The sequence below is a fragment of the Malania oleifera genome, chromosome 7, assembly GCF_029873635.1.
Source record: "Malania oleifera isolate guangnan ecotype guangnan chromosome 7, ASM2987363v1, whole genome shotgun sequence".
Taxonomy (NCBI): Eukaryota; Viridiplantae; Streptophyta; class Magnoliopsida; order Santalales; family Ximeniaceae; genus Malania; species Malania oleifera.
The window spans coordinates 62,923,233-62,945,245 of NC_080423.1; the positions used below are offsets into that span (position 1 = coordinate 62,923,233).

The 22,013-nt window shown below is 37.3% G+C and overlaps 1 protein-coding gene across 3 annotated transcripts in view; it reads left to right on the forward strand.

Annotated features, from left to right (window-relative positions):
* The window catches only part of LOC131160052 (187-kDa microtubule-associated protein AIR9), a 135,197-nt gene that overhangs the window by 65,780 nt on the left and 47,404 nt on the right, over positions 1–22,013 (forward strand). For all 3 annotated transcript variants that reach the window (XM_058115356.1, XM_058115359.1, XM_058115360.1), the window contains exons 24-32: positions 1,507–1,591; positions 1,688–1,761; positions 1,846–1,965; positions 10,759–10,954; positions 14,437–14,558; positions 14,942–15,149; positions 16,872–16,945; positions 17,053–17,191; positions 17,987–18,168. In XM_058115356.1, the coding sequence (XP_057971339.1) occupies positions 1,507–1,591; positions 1,688–1,761; positions 1,846–1,965; positions 10,759–10,954; positions 14,437–14,558; positions 14,942–15,149; positions 16,872–16,945; positions 17,053–17,191; positions 17,987–18,168 (1,200 nt within the window). The remainder of the gene's footprint in view (positions 1–1,506; positions 1,592–1,687; positions 1,762–1,845; positions 1,966–10,758; positions 10,955–14,436; positions 14,559–14,941; positions 15,150–16,871; positions 16,946–17,052; positions 17,192–17,986; positions 18,169–22,013) is intronic.

Genomic DNA, 22,013 nt, shown 5'->3' on the forward strand with positions numbered 1-22,013 from the left:
AAATGGAGAAGTGCTTCAAGTGTGCTATGTGATCGTAGAATACCCTTAAAATTGAAAGGGAAGTTTTATAAGACAGCTATAAGACCTGCTATGCTATATGGATCGGAATATTGGGCGACGAAGAAACATAATATCCAAAAAGTAAAAGTTGCCGAGATGAGGATGCTTAGATGGATGAGTGGTATAACATTGAAAGATAAATTAAGGAATGAACATATTCGTGGTAAGTTAGGTGTAGCTCCTATAGAATATAAGATAAGGGAGGGACGACTCATATGGTATGGACACTTACAATGTAGGCCTTATAGTGCACCTGTGAGGAAGAGTGACTTAGTTACTGTGGGGGGCAGTAGAAGGGGTAGGGGTAGACCTAAAATAACTTGGGAGGAGATAGTGAGTAAGGATTTAATATCCTTGAATCTATCAAAAGAAATGGTCCATGATCGCATAAATTGGCGGAAAATGATTCATATAGCCGACCCCACTTAGTGGGAATAAGGCTTGGTTTTGTTGTTGTTGTTGTTGTTGACTTGTTCTAAAGAACTTGATAATCCCATAAAGTCTTCATCTGTTTGATTCTCTTCAAGAATGGTTAACTTGGAAGCTACAAGCAGTTAAGTGTAAAAGTGAACTAGTTCTACGTTCTCATCTTTCTAATAAATAGTGCAATTTTTAGTCATGCATAAATGTGTATTTTTCCATATTTGGGAAAATGATCAGTTGATATTCGTCAATATATTTCATTTTTTAGTGTATTTTGTTTTCTTTAGATAAAAACATGTCGTACAACTATTTCTTTTAATTTGTGCTGAATTTTAGTACTCAATTCGATTTCAGTTCTCGGTTCACAAAATTAAGATTTCAATTCATGATTCAAATTTAATGTGAACAGTATACTCCTTTGCCGAAGAAAGCCTCACACCTTTTTAGGGTTTGAAGGTAATGAATTTCTAGCAGAGAGGTCACAATGTGTTGCAATTTGCAGAGAAGGGCAATACATAGCTGATATAGATCCTTGCTTTCTTTTACCCTAACAATATGCAAACTTGCATTTGAAATAACTGAATAAATAATAAAAGACAAGCGCACAAATAATTCAAAATAATAACTGAATTCCCCCTAAATAGAACTTACAGAAAAATTAAAATGACCCAAAAATCGCCCATGAATTTTGCTGTTACTGCACTGTGAAAAATACCCATAATCATGCTACTGCAATCTGAACTGTACTTGAACTCAAAATTCAATGCAACTGCAAGGTGAAACCTCCTTTACTATCATCCGTCAGTTCAAAGTTGTGGTTGATAATTTTTTGTTTCCTTTTCCATGTTTCAGTTATCTTCCTTTTTTTTTTTAATCATATTAGCATCTGGTTTAGTTAGCAGTATTGTCATTTAATATATTTAATTGCTTGGAATTGCTAAAAGTTTCAGCTTATATTTTGTACCCACTAGAAATGTGTAATGTGTAATATCACAATTCCTAGAAAATGTTTTCTTGATGCAGGGCCTCCAACTTGTCAATCTCTTGAATTTCACGGATCAATGATAGAGGGACAACGCTTGAGTTTTATAGTATCTTACAGTGGGGGGTGAGGCTGTTGTTGAAACTGTATTTGAATCTGGTTTGCTCTCCTGTCTTGTTTTGACCGTTATTTGTGAAATTGAAGTTATTGTTTGTGATTCAGGGAGAGAGGGAATTGTTTCCATGAATGGTTTAGAGTAAAAAGTAACGGTGTGAAGGAGAAACTGAGCAGTGACGGTATGGGGTACTGAATTAGTAGATGAAGTCTTTCTGTTTATCCAGTTAAATTTAGAATTGAATTACTAATCTGTTTTTGGGCAGAGTTTCTGGATTTGACACTTGAGGATGTAGGAGGATGTATTGAACTCATTTACACACCCATTCGAAAAGATGGAATGAAAGGAAGTTGTAGGAGTGTGGTATCTGACATGATTGTTGCAGGTAATTAGTTCTTTCATTGTAAAGAATCTAACACACGAAGTAGTCAACAACTGGGCAGTGGGCGTGTTGGTATTTTTTATCTTTCTAAAAATAATTAAATGTACATATTATTCTATGAGGACAACTTGTATAATCTTGTATCTGTTTTGTTCCATTTTGTTTTGAGCCATGTCTAGTGCATAGAGTGCTCAGCAAATAGCCGCATATCTGGAAAAATGCAAGTACTTGAGCTGATTTCTTCTTCTTCTTTCAAATGATGTGTTATTAGTCGAAGGTGCTACATGCCTGTTGAGAATTTTACTTGAGACTAAGAAAGCAGAATCACCATTGACAAGATTGGTCCCATATATATATATATATTTACAAAAAAATAATATACACACACACAAGCTCAAGGTCCCACCACTCTAGGTCGGACACAAATGTCTATGAACGATGAACTGGAAAGGTAATTTTTTTGTAATCATAATTTGTTTGCTCTTCTCCTCCTCCTTCTTCTTCCTCCTCCTCCTCCTCCTCCTTCTTCTTCTTCCTTGGCAGTGGGGAATTAGTCATGTAGCTAGTCATGTGTAGCATTGATGAATATGTGTGCTGCTTTGGAATGATGTGTTACTAGTTGAAGGTGCTTCATGCCCGTTAAGAATGTTACTTGAGACTAAGAAAGCACAATTACCATTGACAAGATTGGTCCCTTATATATTTAATAATAATATAATATAAACACACAAGCTCAATGTCCTGCCACTCTAGGTCAGACACAAATGTCTATGAGGGATGGACTGGAAAGTAAACTTTTTTGTTAGCATAATTTGTTTGCATGGAGCTAGCCTCCACATAAAAGTTTTGGTTTGAAAAAGAGAATACAAGAAGGGTATGGAACTAGTAAAAAGCATGATCTTAAATTTCCCCGAAATTGTCGAAATTTCTGATTTCTGTCACCCTCGAAATTGAAATGGCAGTCGAATTCCATCTTGCATAATTCCTGTCAAAACCTCAACGAATCATCCAAAATTTATTGAAATCTCGAAATTTTAGCAAAACTTGTTGAAATTTTAACCATACAATGAAATTTCGTTGGAATTCAAATGAGAGATTTCAGAGTGAAGTGAAATTTCTTTCTTAATTTATTTTATCGAAACAAAAGATTATTACAAGTGCTTTTGAAATTATATGAAAAAATAAACTTACTGTTACATTTTATTTAACCATTAATGTTTAAATTATCATTATTTGTATAATAAATAATAATTAAATGATTTATGAATTTTATTTATAACTGAATATTATCTTACAAATATGTTTGGTACACATAATATTTTACAACTTTTCCATCTCATACAAAACATGGATGTATTTAATTTGTAATATATTAGTCCTAAAACTTATTAGGTTTGTTAACCATTTCTAAAGTTCCACAAAGAATTCCATGCTTTACTACTAATTCATGTTATTTTTACGAATCTAATTCGAAATTTCCATACTTTTGGAGCTTCAAAAGTTGAGTCAAATCGAAATTTAAGGCCTTGGTTTCAAGTATGTGAAGCTTAACTTTGGTTAATAAATTTGAGTATTTGACCTTATTATAATCATCTTTCGTCACAACTAACCTGGTACTTAGGGAGAAGGGGAGCCCTAGGGTTTCGAATGTAGCCGGCACTGCTTCGATGCTGGCCTAGCAGTGCTCTGAAGTTGATGCTATTTTGTGATGGCTTTCTCTGACATAGAAAAATCTTCTTATCTCTCATATCGATATTGTGTTCTGTCATGGTGCTGGTAGGTTTCAATGATGGGGGTTTGTTCAGTCCAGATTGAAGGGACCTTCGATCTGAGATTGGATAAAGTGGTTAAGGTGGTAGCTCTTTTCATTCTTGAGAAGAATTGGTTACGCAATCGATGGGTAAGACTTTCATTGGTTGCTGCAACATGGTTCTTGCAGGGTTTTTTGTCTCTTGATGGAAGGTCAAGCAAGGGTATGAAGATCTTGGGTTGGTTTCGCTGAGCACTGGATGGTGCTACATGCGACGATGGCAGGTAAGTTATTGGAATTAGGGCATGGCTGGAGAGGCAAGAGATACTCTATATTTGTTCCTTAAGGGTCCAAAGGTGATGGATGACTTTGTTTTGGGGAAGAAGTCAGTGTTCTGGTAAACTCTCTTCATCCTGTCACTAATGGTGTCAGGAGTAATAATAATCTTTCATGGACTCAGGTATTTTCAGGTAATAGAGTTGATGTTGTTGCTTGTTCGAATTCTAAGGGTAAGCCGGAGGTGGTTTGTGTACACTGTGGGGGGAAGATGCAAGAGGGGCTGAGTACAGTGGTGGCTGAGGGGCTGAGTACTCCGAGAAGGATTCCGACTGAGGGGCTGTGTCCAGAGGCAGCTAGGGCTTCCTGCTTGGATGAAGGAGTAATGAAGATTGGATGGGTTGGGCCTGGGTCTTTGATTATAATGCTAGACCTGGGCCGGCTGTTTGACAGCAACATAGACCTTTTAAATTAGAGGATAGGCCTTTCAGTTAAGGAGGCCCCCCAAAATCAGAATTTTGATCCTTCTATAAGCTTGTTTAATGAGAAAGTAAGCAATCTGGTTAAGCCTCAGTTGGACCAACTAAATGGGGCTGGCTCAGAGGCTTATTCCTAATGGCGTTAATAGTCCAGATGAAAGTCAGGTTGCCAATCTGAATGCAATGCATAGTTCTTTTAAATCCTTTGAGGCGGAAGGACTTCAGCTTCTTCCGGAGCAGAAGCAAGCTGCGGCCGCATCAGTGAATTGGCCAACATCAAATCAGACCCATGGTGATCAAGAGGAGAGGAGTAATTGTTCCGATAACAGAAAAGAGAAGGAGATGGGAATTGAAAGGTTGGTCTCTAAAGATTCAATTAATGTTATTGATGGTAATTATTTTCCTGTTCAGAAGAAGTATGCTTGTGGGCAGGGTTCTGAGAATGTAATTGGGGGAGATTCATCTGAGAATTTTAATTATTGTGAGAATGAAATTCAAGATTTTATAGTGGGCTCTGAAGGAATGTCAGATGGCAGGACAGCTAATTCAGATAATCAGATAGATCAAAATGTTTAGGTTCGGCATAATGAAGTGCAGAAGGGTTTTGAATTGAGGAAACATCTTGAAGAAATTCGAGAATCATCTAGTAAAACCACAAAAAAAGTTCTTAAGGGAGATTCAAAAGGTGAGTTAAGTATAGTGGAGGGGCCAATTGGTGAGAGGGCTAGAACCAGCAATGATAGTAAGAGATTGGGGGATTTTTCGGGTGGCAATAGTGCAGACAGTGGTGATCTTGATTGCACCTGGGCTTACTTTCGGATCAAATTCAGGATCAACATTGTTATTCTTTGGATTCTTCTACTGATCACTTTGGGGACTTATTTTACGTGCCACATCTTCCTTTAGAAGGCTTAGATGGAATTAATATTTTTGAAGATGAGGGTCCAAAAGAAGAACATAAGGTGAAGGTTGGAATTTTGCATATTCCAGTTCAAGAAATTTCTGAGGACCTTGAAACTCGAGTTTGTTGGATGACTTGGACCTCATGTTGTCTGGTCAAAGAGGAAAGTAAGTTAGGCTTGATGGTGGAAAATTTAAGGTGAAGAAGAGTCGACGGGAATTAGTTAATTTGAAATGTTCGGTGAACTGTGGTGGAAAGGGATTAAAGAGGGGTTTTCTTGGCTGATTGAAGCAGTTATTATTTTTTATTTTTATTTTTTATTTTATTTTTCTCTTTTTTTATGTTTTTGCTTTTGTTTTTTCCTTTTCTTTTTGGGGATTTAGTATCCTCATTCCTCCCTATGATTGTACATTCTCTTTCTTAATATATCTTCTTTTATTATCAAAAAAATAATGCACACGCAAAATAAAGCTGGATAAGCAGTTTGCTAAGTGATACACTAACCTCAGTGAGTCCAACCTTGGAAACAACTTTTTATAGGTGTTCACAAAGATCTCAGAATAAAGTTAGGGACAAAAAATTATTGGAGTTTCAGTGTTATAGCTTTGCAACATGTTGTTCCAGTGTTCCAGAGTAAGATCAGGAATAAACCTTCAGGTTCTAAAGATGGATGGAGTTTCCAGGATGTGATGGTGGGAGGTTCAATGCCAAAAATCTATTGGGTGTGAACCTTTGTGTCACTTGGGAAGGTGTGCTGGGATCTTTGGAAGATGTGGCACTGGCAGAGAGCTTCAAGGTTGCTAGTGTGTGTGAAATGAAGAGCTTTGGGGCCTGGGAATCCAAGGGGACAGGTATGGGCACTTGGGGCAGATTCTGGGCAAGGTACTGCTAGATTTGGTTAATCTTAATGGCAGTCTGTTTTTTTAGTCTGGTCATTGCCTCGAAATCTGACCCAATATACATTTCAGACCTTGCTCACTTTTTCTGTTGGCAATCAGGCCTAAAACACAAATAAATCACTAATTTGAGGTGCTGGGCCAAAAAATAGTTGGCTTGCATCATTGTTGGAGAAAGAGAAGTGGGCTGCATCCACATCGCTGGTGAGAGATAATGTTCTAGTGGGTCTTGAAGGGTAGGATATAGCAAAAACAAGCTCAGCAGGCATTTCTGGGAATTTGGCAGATGTTTATGTGTATTTGGAGGGAGAGGATTGTTGTAGTGATGAGAGACTAGCCAATAAGCATCCATTGGTAGCTTTCGATTGGGCTGGTGGTTTTATTAGGGACTAGGAAGTTTATGTAGATGATATTCAAGGTATAATTGATGGTGTAGGGCAACAATATGCTGGTATGAATAATAACTTTGTTAAGGTTAGGGATAAAAAGTTTATGGTCATATAATGGATTGAAGTTGAAGAAGCACCATGCCTCTTGCTCTTGCTCTCTTGCTCATATTTTTATTTTCTTTTCTTTTCCATTGATATTATCAAAGTTAGATATGGAGGAGAACTCTATCAAGTCCATAGGGATTGAAATTAAGACTCTCAATCTGGGTTTGCAAAATATTGGTGAAGGGAGTTTTGGTCAATTAGAGGAAAAATCTCAAAATAGGAGCAGGTGGATTAGGATCACGGTATTGGCTGCACGATGGGTGTGCATATGCTTTTCCGTGGTCTTCTAAAGATTCTAGCGGTTCATTCGATATTAGAAGTTTGGTAAAATCCTGTATTGTATGGCAATTAAGTTGAGTCATAAAGTTAGTTTCTTGGAACTGATGTTGCATTCAAATGGCAAGGGTAATTCCATTTTTATACTCAGGGGCTGGAACGGGGAGAGTTGGCAAAGATATATTGAGGTTTTGGTGTCGGAGGCAGATGCAAAGAAGGTTAGCAATTTTTAGAACTAATGATTGCTAGGCTTTGAAGGATGTGATTGTGGAAAGTTCAAAGCCAGAGGCTAGGAGGTAGTGCAGTATCTGTGGAATTGTATTCTTTTTTTTTTTTTGGGTACATCCGGGTATCCGCCTACCGTCAACGACGTCCGTTTTACGGTCCGTCGCACCGGCCAGTGACTAATCCCACGCCCCGTGGATCCGGCCCCACATCACCACGAGGAGGGTAAACCAGGAGCCCAGGGGCTGAATCGAACGCGGGAGGCTCATTGCTGACCTCGTGAGAGGCACACCCGTAGTTCGCTCAACCACCTGAGCTACGCCCTGGGGGCCTGTGGAATTGTATTCTTTCCTTTAGAAGAAGTGGTGGTGGATGATAATCGAGCAAACTCCAGAGCAGCTAGAGTTTGTGAGACAGCAAGGGTTGAGGCTTGTGAGTCCAAATGAAATGGTGTGGGCTTGGAGTAGATTAGGCCGGTTATTATTAAATATTAATATTTCTTTGCATCTGGTCTAGTTGTTGGGTAATATCGGGTTAGATTCAGTAAAGATTAATGGGAAGACTGATGCTTTAACTAGACTATCACTTTTTAATCTGGCTTTATGTCCAAAGTAGACAAAGCACATCGCCTATGTCAGTAATTCGGCCAATAAGCCAAATAAACCTTTGCTTTAAGGCTTTGGGCCTGAATTTGGTTCCTCCAAGTTAAAGGAGGGTACAATTTATGTGTTGGGGGTTCATGGTAGCATAGCTGTCTGGTTTCGTAAAGAGTGGAAATGGCCATACTTACATCTACGCTCAAAGAGAAGTGGAAATTCATGTAACCCTGCTAGACTTGTTCTGCAATTGGAAAAGGAGAGGTCAGTAGCAGCCTCTTGACATGCAACTGGTAATGCTCCTGTAAATTACATAATTGATTTGGGAAAATATGGGCATTTGGTTGATGTTTCACGTCCTCAGTAGGTGAGGAATACCGGCATGATGAGATTTTTCCCAGCAAGCATCCTTCTTGACTCATATTAAGGAGGAGACTAGCTAAGAATCAAGGAGTTTGTGGGTATGATGTGCAGTGTGACTTAGGTTGGGGAACCAAGGTGTGGTGGGAAGGAAATTTGTTCTGATAAGGCTAGGTGCAACAAGGTTTATTCTCATAATGGAGATTAAGCAGAGTGGGGGAAAGAAAAATTTGAAGAAAGATGGTATAATCCTGGGATGATGACAAAATCTTTAAGAATTGTTGAGGGGAGTTTGTGTATTGTGGAGTCTCTGATTGTTCAGAAGGGTAAATATAGGCAAAAAGGTTAACAAGGGTAAGGAGAAAAAGCAATGGGGGATGTATAGGATGATGAAAGAGATGCTGCCAACGAGTTTATTTGTGATAACCGTTATTGGATGATTTCGGGAACAAGATGAATCTTTTAATCTACTTGGGGATATATCACATGTGCTACCTGTGCGCTGCTTGAAGCTCTAGGTTAGGGTTCGAAGTTTCATTTTCATCGAGACGATATCTCTTTCACTGACATTGTTAAGGCTCCTCGTACAATGGGAGAATTGAGGGTTTTCACATTGCTTTGCTCTTGGTGGCTTCTCTCTCCTTGCCCCTTCTGCTGTTCCCACTGATTGCTGATTGACATTGCCGGTAGCCCTGTGGTTGTCAGAAAACTTCTGCAAGCGTCCTCTTACTTTTGCCTCCTTCTTGAGCAGTTTGCGGCTTTTGCAGCCACCCACGGATGCTGTGCGATCCTGGGCCTGGTCCAGAAGCTTGGGCTAGCTACAGTGGCTCTGCTGTGACTGTTTTTCCCTTCTGTTCTCTCTCTTTCTGTTGAACCAGTCCAAGGGGAAGAGCAAGGAACTTTCATGTTCTGGGAAGCTCCTGCTGCCTGGCCTGTCTCCCTTCCCTTTCTACGCATAATATCCCCAAACACAACCCGAAGTATCCATAGCTTCCTTGCCTAGCTAAGGAGACGATTACCATCTTGCCAACTTCAACCAGCACCATGGAGGTTTCCGGCCAACCCAATCAAATCTGATGAAATCCACTCCCCCCTTTCTCTTTCCTATTCTTCTCTTACCTTCTTCCTCCCTCTCTCTCTTTCTCCTCACTTTTCTTTCTCTCTCTTTTCTCTCCAAGTTTACTCTCTCTCTCTCTCTCTCGGATTCTCCTTGTGTGGACAGTGCAGCCACCATGCAGGTGCTGCTGTGGTAGCTATGGCTGCTGTAGTATGTGGCAGCACCTGGGTCCTCTGGCCACCGTTACTTCTGGTTGATCTCTTCCCTTCTCCCTCACTTCTTTCTCCTTCTTTCTCTTACTTCTCTAAAATTACGATTCCTGGGTTCTACTTCTTTAAAAAAGCATAGGTGATCTAATGTGAAATCAACAAGAAAAACAAGGAGTAAGAAACCTCAACCCGAAATGTTTCAATGAAAAATCATGATTTTTGATGAGAAGGACTATGAACTAGGGTGGTTGATTCAAAAGTACTTTTAATGCAGTAAGAAAAAAACACATGAAACCATATCCATGAATCATCAAAGCGAGCATCAAATAGTACATCAGTGAAACACAAGTCAAAGAGTGGAAGAAGGAACATGAAAATATCTTGCAATATGTATATGCGAGAAGCAAAACCTCCTAAGCTTTTTCTTTACACTAGCTTCCTTCTCCTAGACCTTTTTTCTCTCTTCCAATTTTTTTGTGCCTAAAATGTTGGTCCTCTCCCTTCTCCTTTTCAAGTGCAACCCTCAGCCATTTTTTAGAGAACTAAGGATAGAGTTTTGCCCTAGTGCTTCTATTTCTTAGCATACCCTTACAAAACAAGGTGGCTTCCCAGTTTGTCCTAAAGGGTTGCTTGGATACAAGCTTACCCTATTCTAAGTGAGGAAAACTTAGAATAGGCCATGATACCCTACTATTCTCACAAAAGGGACCCAAAACTGCTAAAACAGGGAATTGGAGCCCGAAATTAGCAAGATTAGGCTTATGCTGCACCATAAGTGAGAAAGTTTAGGCTATTCTTCTAAATCTTAGGAAATTGCAAGCATGAAAAATATGTCCAGTCAAAATCTCTATCGACATGTAGACATAAAAAAGAGTTGAGATAATGGCACTGAAATTCTATTAAGTTTCTTAAACATTGGTTTAATTTATTATAGAAATCGATATGTTCGATCAGAGTGCACTCTTTTTCACAAGCGTCATGAACTTTTGTGTAGGTTAATTTATGGAACTTTTCCCTCTGAAGTTGTTACGTTGGAAAGCAATAAAAGCTTCAAAATAATAAACCAAATGATTGTATCTGCATGAAAAAAATCCTATGCGCATGAGACTTGCAATTGAAAGATGATTCTGTTTGGGACATTTATGTTGATTCCTGATTAGGCATTTTTGTTTTGTGTTCCTCATGCAGAATATGATGAATATCATGAAAACTGTTGTTTTTATTCTTGTTTTTCTTAAGTAATGTCCTTAAATATCTATATAACTTTCTTGGAGCAGCGGATCCTATTGGGGTAGAACTTCTTATTCCGGATTGCTGTGAGGACAAGGAGGTGGTTCCTACGAAAACTTACTTTGGTGGTCAGGAAGGTGCTGGGGTATATATTTGGTACAGAACAAAGAATAAGCTACATGGCTCTTCTTTGATGGATATATCAGATGTTTCTGAAGACGTTGTTATTTGCGGAAAAACATTGTAAGTGTCAATTAAGGCTTTTTATATAGATTTTGAAGGCTGCAACGATGGCTAGGACCAGAAAAATATAATGCTATTGGATTTTTGCTCAGTCATTATTTTTATCAGTGATTTATATTTTTATTGTTTTATTAGTTTGATAGTTTATGGTTTTTTTTTGGCCAATAATACAATTATCATGTACCTTGTATTTCTGTTTTTTAATTTAATTTTGAAGAATATTTTGACAATTGAATATTTATAAATTCGTATAAATGAACTAGTTTTACTGGTATTAATTGTTTAAATTTGAATGTAGTTACATTTATGGAATAAATAAAAAACTTAAACGGCATCAAAACTAGATTAATAAAAAATATAAAAAAGTATTAGTAGTATCATGTGATTAGAGCATGCCACGAGTTTATATTTAACGTAAAAAATGAAGAGGAGAAGAAGTAGAGGAGGGAAGAAGAAAAAGAGAAGGAGAAAGCGAGGGAACAGCTCTAGGGGCTTTTGGGTTGTTAACAACAAAATTATAAGATGGACATTATACCCTCATATGGTGGACATTAATACCCTCATAAGTTCCAACTAGTTACCAAAATCATATATTCCTTTCTAAATTTCTAGTACTCCCATACACACGACCCTTTGTGAAGACATCATCTCCTAACTGATCTACATGTCTTATAAATGGAGTCCTCATGATATTCTTCAACGCAGCATCCGTCATAAAATGACAATCAACTTCAATGTGCTTTGCTCTTTCATGAAACATTAGTTGATGTGGTGGCTTGATTATCACAAAACATGCCTATGGGGCTTCATTGTAAAGAAAGCCATCTTTGGTAAGGGACTTCCAACCACACAAGCCCATGACAGTATGACTTATAGCTCGGTATTGTGCTTGAGCAGCATTGGGACTTGGTGTGGTATGCCCTTTTTACTACACCAAGTAATGAGAGCACCATTCCCAAATGTTTAAAATTGAGTAGTAGACCTTTGATTCTCAGCATAGTTTCGATTAAATTTATTTATTTGATAACAAAAGAAGAAGATGATTTCATTAGATAAGGAAGAATATACAAACACTAAAATTACAAATCCCCCTAAAAAATATGTAATTAAAAAAAAATGAGAGAAAGAAAAAGGAAAAAAAAAAAAAATGAACAAAAGAAAGCCAATCCCGTTGGATGACAGAGACACTCCATTAAAGCAATGAGGACCAGCACACCTAAACGATGCTACATAATGAATCTTGTCCCATAACAAAGATTTGTTCTACTTTTTCCCCAGAAAATATACACACATTATGTTCCAGCCGTAATTCCGATAGTATTGCTAGTCACACATCTCCATAATGCAACTGCATGTTTGTTTTTACCAAAACGGAAAAAAATGGCCAACAAATCTGCCACCTTTACCGGACAAACCCAACTTTCTCCAAATAAACCAAAAAGCATATTCCACGTCTTCCATGTAAAATCATACTACAAAAACAGATGAGAAGGCTGCGATGAACTGAAGGCTGAAAGGAAGCAACGCAGAGTTTTGAGGAGGTAGCCACTACCACAGAATGGCAGTTAACAGAAAAGGAGTCATAAACAACATCCATTATCACAAAGCAGCAATTTCAGCACTCTGGGAGTAATTGCACACATGAATAAGGGTGCCCAAGTCTTTCAGAACACAGCAATGACTTCGACAAAACAGGGGCATATCCCAACCAGCAATCGTAGGGTCTATGATGAAAAAAGAGGGACCCTTTCACATTGTGAATAGAAAACAACCAAGCATCCAATAAATTATGAACATGACTGTGCAACAGAAATAAAGGGTTGAACGACCCTTAAACCAAATGATCCCTCATTCGGGAAGGATCAGAAGGGGGTAACCAACAACTACATCTCTAAATTCGAATGTGTTTGCTGCTCTGATACCATGTCACAAATCAGAAATAAGCTGAATACTTGATAAAGAAATATACAGAACATAGGGTTAGAGGAGGAGAAGAGGGAGAGCTGGAGAAACAAAGAAAAATGAAGAGGAAAGGGAGAAGATTTTGACAATCCTGGAGTTAGTTGCTGCTCCAGATCAGCCATTTTAATATATTAAGAATGAAAAGATACAAGGGATGTAAATACGCCATGCACACCACTTAAACGGCTTCATCTTAAAGAGATGCAGAAACAAAGGAGGTAGGTAGGTACTAGTGTGCCACTCAAGTTTTTTGGGATGGTCTGAAAACTAAATCTGATATTTTGAAATCTTAGATCATAGGACTAGAGGAGTCTAAATTCTTTCATCTGTGCATTTTACTCCCATGTACCTAGTTCATTTTTGAGACATAGTTCGTCTTAAGATGATTTGTGGCATACTCACAAATGTAGCATGGATAAGTTTGCCCTAGTGCTACATTAATCACATAGATATCATCAATCTGTTGGTGGTAGAGGCTTTCATCGTGGACTTGGTAATATTGGTGGCGGACGGGGCGGGTGTTAGAGGTCCAACCTGCAAGTACACTCACTTTGTGTTAGGGAAGTATACTCATTATGGGTGCTTTAATTTGCTTGGTAGGCAATAGCAGGTTGCTATTGTTTTGATATTTGAACCCTTTGGATGCATCTTATCTGCTCGACTGCTCCTAAATGCTGTGATATTTGACCCCTCTGGTTCAACATGCACCTCATGCAAAATTTACATTCTTTCGCCCTATTAATGAGAGCTGGGCCAACCCACCTGGTTCAACGAGTCCAACCTTTTTGGTTTGTCACCCGGTTTCCGGTCAAAAGATGTCATTTTATATTTTATATTTCCTTATATTTATGATTTCTTAGTTTAAACTTTGCTTATAATCAGTAAAGTAGTGTGAAGGAGCAAATCAATGCTTCTTCTCGCCTATAGGAACTTGCAACCAAGATGACCCTGAATACTTGTAGTATAAGTTATATTGAAATTGAATAAAATTTGCTAAAAATCATTTAAAGCATTAGTAGGATTCTGAAATCAAAACATGCGAATCTATATATTCTTAACAAAGTTTGCTACTTCAAGAAATGAATTCATGGATGTGATGTCTGTTACATATTACATAACATCTACAATGGCTATGATCGTTGCACTGTGACCGTTATCATTATGCGGGCCATTATGTTATTATAAACCATGTTCATACTGTGGCAGATATCATTGTTATTTTCATTGACAAATGAATATTAGGATTGTTATAGCTTTTAAAGTTATGATTTCTTGTGTAAGATGATCATTATAGTTTTGTTATTATTGCGAACCTATCATAAATACATTGGCCAATATTTGGGGAATTATTTTATAATAATGATAATTGTTCATTGAGCTGTTATTTATGATGTGAAATAATGATTTGTCTAGGCATGATTGAAAACCATGGTTCTGCTATATTGTAATAGATTCCAAAGTTTTTTGTCGATGCTTCTTTCCTATATATAAACTCCAAGTAATGATGTGCTACTGTGCAGGACATATACACCATCCCTCGAAGATGTTGGTGCTTACTTGGCCCTGTATTGGTTGCCGATTCGTGTAGATGGCGAATGTGGAAGTCCATTAGTCTCAATTTGCAATAATCCAGTGACCCCAGGTACAATATTTGTTCTTGAGGCCTCTTTCAGTAAGGAAAATTCAAATATTTGTGCACCATGGATTGTTTAAATGATAATTTGCCATTTAGGGTTGTCATTCAGGGTGATCCATTGAATTTATTATGTAGATTTCATTTATTGTATGCATAAGTTCCCATATTTTTAAATTTGTCGTAAGGTAGACTAATTATTATTTTTCATTTTTTTTTTCTGTTTTAAGAATTACCCCCTTGATGGAGCTGTTTCTTGGTCGACTTTTTAAATGCACGAGCTTCTATGCTATTTTTGTTGTCTATGTTTTGCCAAAGGAATACAAGGACTTCTTTATTCATTTGTTCTATGTTTAGTTCATTAACATGCTAAAACAAAAGTATTTTGGCAGCTCTTCCAGTAGTTTCCAATGTTTGTGTGAAGGAGTTGTCTTCTGGTGTGTATTCTGGAGAAGGAATATATTTTGGTGGACGTGAAGGTTCTAGCCTCTTCAGCTGGTATAGAGAAATGAATGGGGGTACCATGATTCTTATTGATGAGGCAAACATGAGAACATATGCCGTTACAGATTCAGATTACAATTGTCGTTTGTTGTTTGGGTAACTATTCCTATTCTTTTGCCTGCTTGTTTTTACCCTTTTCAGTGTCGTCGTTGAATAGAGAAAAGTGCTAACTCACCTGCAAGGTAATGACGACTTGCTAAACTTTTGTCCTTAAATAATACCAATATTACTGAGATGGCAAAATATTCAAACATTTTACTTCATATTTAGGATGCTTGTGTACTATGTAGCTTATTTATTGTAGTAGTACCCTGGAATGTTGTAAGAAGGGACACCTTGGTGCAACTGTAAAATTGTTTCAGTGTGACCTAGATGTCATGGCTTCAAGGTGTGGAAACAAGCTCTTGCAAAAATGAAAGGTAAGACTGCAGACTATAGATGTATTGTGGTCCGCTAGGGGTGGGCATGGTTCAATTAGATGAACTATACCCCCAGAACCGTTAACCGAACAGAAGTTTCGATTGGCTAGGAAATGCAAATTGAAATTGAACTGTTTAAAATGGTTAACCAAAATTCAGTTACATTTTTTAGACCAATATCTAATGGTTAATTGAACCGAACCATTAAGTATTATTTAAAATTTTAAAGTCACTACAAATAATGTTTTTTATTTCATAATAATCAATTTATAAATTTAAAATATTTATCATTAAAATTTAAGCATCAATCTTAGTGCAATCGGTTTGGTTCGGTTAATTTTGGTTATTGAATGGGATGAGTTGAAACCGAAAAAATTAAAAATCCCGAACTGGGACCAAACTGAAAAAATGGTTTAACAATTTTTAGTTTGTTTTTACGGTTTGGTTTGGTTTTTTTTGCCCACCCCTATGGCCTGCCCCTTCCTTGGACCTTCATACATGGGTGCTTTTTTGCATTGAACTGCATTTTATTTTTTTAAAATTACCATAGAATATCATCAAAATATTGAAAGAATTATAGTGCATTTGCGTGCATGAGCCCAATAACTGCTTATGAGGTTCATGCTGGTAGTTGTCACCCTGCTCAACGAGGCACATGCTTCCTGGCATGCTCCATTCTTGTGAGAAAATGTCAATTGGGGGGGGGGGGGGGGGGGGATGTTAGGGGGTCGGTGGTGGCTGGGTTATCTTTCTGAGTTGTAACACCCACCGAAGGAAACTACTTCCATCTGCCGCGTTAACTCTTTGTGGAGTAAGTGGGAAGTGATAAATGAATCTGTTAGGCTGCCTGTCATAATGGTCTGCTTTCTCTTGTGTTTGCAAGCTGTCATTGGGGTACTATTTTCATGGGGTGCTTACATGGGCTATGTGTTAATCTTGGTGGCATTGTAAAGTTTTGAATCATCTTTGAGGATAGTGATGGCTGTACAGGAGAAATTAATGGGAGACAGTTACTTGGAAGATCCCCAGTCAGCTGGAGGAGAATAAATTGAACTTCACTCGGTGTTTTGTTTTCATTTTGAGTTCTAATGAATGTATCTTGTTTTGGGTTTTCTAACCAGAATTATACCTTGAAATGGTTCCAAATGTTGCAGATCAAATTTCTTTAACACTATATTGTAATGCGCTGGAAAACTGTATGTTATTTCACATATCTATATGTTGGGGCAATTGAATATTGACTTAAATAAAATATTCAGTTCCTGCATTGGCCACAACATATCTGTGTTGTATTCCTTCTGCACTTGTGATTTTTATTTTTGTAGATTTTAGTTTCCGTCAATCAATTTTGTTGTTGTATCTGTATGTGTTTTATCAACTTGCTAAGTACATCTGACAGATACACGCCAGTTCGATCAGATTTGATGGTAGGAGAAATGAGATTATCTGAGCCAACTAATGTTATTTTCCCGGGTAACTATTCCAATTTGGGTCTACAGTGTGGGGCAAGTTTTATAGAGTATAGCTGGTGTAGTTTATTTACTTGATGCTTTACTTTTTGAAATTGCATGGCCCGCCAGAGCTTCCCAAAATTGAGATGCTTGCACTAACTGGAAAGGCGGTAGAAGGAGATGTACTCACAGCTGTTGAAGTGATCCCAACGTCCGAGGCCCAACAACATGTTTGGGGCACATACAAAAGAAATGTCAAATACCAATGGTATAGTTCTACATGAAGTTTTCAGCGTGATTTGATTCCAATTCTTCTTTTGCAACTATTATTTCTAATTGGTTGAATATTTTAGGTCACTGTTAGATTCCCACTTTAGGTTGTGGGCTGAAAATGTATGTCAAGCCTTAACAGTCACTGTTTTAGTATATTGGTTCTTCGTAAAGGTAAGAATGTCCAGATATGGCATTTTTATCAAGCAAAGACTGCCTTACCCTTGTCCTCATTAGTTATTGATTTAAATAACAATGTGTCCTAATTAGATGCACTATGATCTCTTTCTTCGATTGGTCTGTTTTGGGCATACACTACAATGCAAATGCTATATCGTTTTTGCCCTCATCAAGCTGGTTCTACTGAAAAAATTATCTCCGAACACTTCCCAATTTGATGATGCACACTGATCAAGGAATCGTAAAATAAAAATTTGACTTGCTTTTGTTGTTCTATTTATGTAACTTTATTTTATTTTTTTTGTAAAATTTTGGTTATAATATCTCAATGATTGAGTTTAATGTTGAGGTGCTGGTTTCATGATTTGAAATGTCTTAGTTTGAAATGGATAGAGTACTTGGGAGATGACAGTAAGGCCTTTATTTGCTTTATGCATACATGATATTTTGAAATGTCTCATGTGCGATGTCCATATAGGCCTTTAATGTTGTTAAATTCTGACAAAATCAGAAAACTATTCCACCTTTACAGAATCTTGAATAATTTATGTTATGAAGTTTCTTTGTGAGTCTTCACTTTGCTTTTACTTATATCATGTGAGGTATGGTGCAGGTTCTGTTCGTCAGAAATTGGCGATAAAATGTCTTTTGAGCCATTACCTTCACAGCAGTCTTGCTCTTATAGGGTGCGATCAGAGGACATTGGTCGTTGCCTAAAATGTGAATGCATAGTGACTGATGTCTTTGGAAGGTCAAGTGAGCCCGCATATGCGGAGACTTCTCCTGTTTTGCCAGGTCCTTTTCCTTTCATGTTCAATTACTTGATCTATAACTTCTGTCTTGCTCATTTTTTTGAATGTGTTTACCTACCTTTTATTTTGTTGCCTTTTTACTTCAATAAGTAATGCAACAACTTGTCAGCTTGTGGAAATGTTCAGGCATACTTCTTCATGATAAGAGAGCTTAACTATTGTCTGCAGTGATTATATCATTCCTTGGATTTTGTGTCCCTGATGTAACTCATGCTGCGCCAATGGTTGGTGATAACGAGCATTATCATTTGCAATTTATCAGTCTTTCTCCCTTGCTTTCATGCGAACATCAACTTAAATCAGACCATAATCCCAACTCGCTGGAAATTGTCTTACAAGAGAATGTGGGGATGAAAATAGTAGTATTAGAGTTACTCATGAAAGCCCATGGAAATTTATTTCTTAGATCTCATCCTTTTTCTTTCCTTTATCTAAGTAAAGAGTGGGAAATGGTTTTTGGGTTTGGATTTGGGAGGATTTATGGTTAGGGGGAAGCACTGCTTTTCTATTTCTTTTCCTTATCTTTTAACTTCTCTTCACGATGTGTCTATATCCACTTTATTGATTCTTGATGGGGATTGTATTTCTTGAGATTTTCATTTCTGCAGGAACCTTAATGATAGAGAGGCTGGTAAACTTACTTTTATAATTCTGAAATAAAGTGAAGATTCAATTGAAAAAATACAACACTTAGGTTTAGACTTACGGAATAGAAGAAGAGAAGAATGAGAGAAAGTCCAGTCAGCAGTTTTCCTGGGCATATGTACGGCTCCAGGACTGCCCTTGTATATATTAATATAGAAAAGACATGAAGGAAAAAAAAAACACCTCACTGTCAAAATTTAGTTACTAAAATAACATATTCCCTCCTAACACTCTCCTTCTTGGAAGCATCAATAATGACATGGATGTGAAATGATACTGACACGGGGATGCAACAATGTCAAAAAAAGGAGGATGCGGCATGGCAAGGATACATTAATTAATATAAAATATATATATTTAGGCATTTTTTGCTTTTAGATATGACAAATATTTGGCAGTTTTGAGTTTAAATGAAATATAAGCACCATTCATGCAAAATTATCAAATATGCATTTTACAAACTACAGTTGTACAATCAAGTAGATTCATACTATATAATATTGATCGAACAGAAAAAAAGAAAAAACAATTCAAGAGCATGGCTGATGGTGGGCAATGGGCGTCACTCATGAAGAAATATTTAAATAATAAAAAACCAAACATATTGAGAAAGAGTGGCGAAATTGCATGACCTTATATAAAAGGAATTTTGGGGGCTGGGAGGTCCAATGGTGTTCTTCAAGGTTGGTGTAGTGGTGCTAGGGCTCCAAAGTCCAACCACACAAGAACTTGGCTACTAATCTGTTGACCCATACATTTTTTTTTATAAAAATTTTGGGACTTTCGTGATGGAGGACAGATGTTAGAATATATATATAAAATAGATAGATGGATAGATAGATAGATAGAATTGTGAGAATTAGAAGAAGAAGAGGGAGAAGAAGGAGAAGGAAAGCAGGAAAGAAGGAAAAGAAGAGAAGCAGCAGCAGTAGTGGGAAGAACAGAACTGAATAGAGGTGAGAAACAGAATCAGAAGAGAGAAGAGAAGGAGGAAGGAGAAAAGAGGAGGAAGAAGAAGAGGAAGAAGAAGAGGAAGAGGAAGAAAAAGAAGAACATTTGATTCAAAACCAGAAAAGGGTCTAATAAATGAGAAATTAGAAAATAACCCTGAAGTACTTAAGTACACAAAATAAACCTAAATTGACTAAACTTCTAAAATAATATGAGTTTCCCAAACCTTGAGTTTTGTAATGGCATAATAGCTTTTGCTCCATGTGTGGGAACAAAGTCAAACATGCAGGCAAGTCAAAAGGAGGTGCGATCTGCATTGCATCATCAATCACCATTGGAGAATATGTAGTAGATTGTCTAACTGCAAGTAGCATAGAAGGCTGCAATGTCCTCTAATAAAATAACAAGTCCTCCATACAAGAAATCAATTTAATATCAAAATCTATTGGCAGCTCAAGCAAACATGCATTCAGACCATACTCAAAGATGATGGACAATGTTTCACTAGATTTGGTTAAGGAAAATTTAAAGGGAGAGAATGAAAGGGATGGAGGTGCAAGTTCACTGGATTGAGGAGAAATAATCTCAAGAGGATTTTCAACAATTGGTTCCATGATTGAAGAATTTTCAACAAACTCTCCAGCAGCCAATTGTTCCTCGCTCTTTGGGTTAGAAATAGAAAATTGAGGTTGAAGAGCAAGGTCATTGATAGGTATATCTGTCCTAGTAGTTGGCAACTCATCTTACAGTTCATTGCGAGTTTCAACAATTAAGTGTGATGACAAATCAAGGTCCATCTTTGGCCTAGAGGCTCCAACACTGTTTAGGGTCACTAAAGACAAGTCTACGACTTCATTTTGGGAAGATTCATGACTCACATCAACAGAAAAAATAAAAAAAATCTTGCACTAGTTATATGCATGCCATTTATGTAGTCATGATATTTTATTATTCAACAATTTGGGCGGGCAATTTTGATATCCTCAACAAGTTAAATTTTCTCTTGAACATCTTCGATGGGCCTAGGACTACCTTCTGACCATTGAGAAGATTCATGAGTCATGTCCACTGAAGAATCAAAAAATTGTGCACTAGTAATATGCAAATCATTTATGTAGTCGTGATACTCGATTACACAAGAATTTGCATTGGAATTTTTGGTCTTTGATTGTTAATCCTCAACAATTTGAGTTTTCTATTGAACATCTTGTGAGGATCTAGGAATACTACATGACCATGGAAAAATTGATCTAGAATGATGAAATTCTTCAAGATAGGAAGTGATGTTATAGGTTGGTGGCTGGAGAAATCTCTAAGCTTCCAAAGCCATGTGGTAAGCCTTGAAGAGAGTAGTAGGATATTTTTGAATTCGCATAATCATAAATCTTTTGATTTCATCCTTGAATCCTTTCTTAAACAAACTTACCATTCTAGATTCCTTACTAAGAGCACACTGATAAATCAAGTGTCTAAATTTAAGGTAATAGTCGATGACAATAGAAGAAAGTTGTCTAAGACTACATAGTTGGTCCAGTAATTGTTGAGAATTGCCAACTATGTAGCAACTGCATATATGCAATTTACTCATTTGTCATTTAAAAAATTTTTTTTTTTTCAACCAAAGAGTAAATATGGACCGATGCGAACTCGAACAAGTACCAAATAGATAAGCCACGTTAAATCAATTTCTATGGAGTCCAAGTAGTGTAAGTCTATATATTGTTGCCAAAATCTCCTTGCCCTGACTTTGTAGTTTTGAGATTTCAAATATTTCACTTCAACTTCTCACAGATGCTTCAAGAGCTATGATAGATCACTGATTTTTCCCTCCAAAATAATGTACTAAGCTAGCAATCCAAGATTAATTTCTTCAAATCAACATCAAAATCTCACGGGTGATAACCAATTTGTCACCGTAAAATCTCAAAACAGACTGGCAGACCTTCAAAACTCTGAAATTTGCTCAGCAGCCCAAGAGTAGGCTGTGTTCCACCTTAAGAATACAAAGAAAGCTTGATATTTCAATATTCACTCAGAAAGCTTAAAAATATCAGGTAAAATCCAAATTCTCAAAGCTTGAAGCAATTTCTCATGAGTCTGAGCAAAAGAGGGAAAGTCCGGCAACTTCCCCATGCGCATGGCTGGCGCATGTAGCGTGTGGGCAGCCAGTGGGACCAGATCAGAGGGTGGGTATTCCAGTGAGGGTGGCTGTGCAGGAAGAAAGTTGCAGGA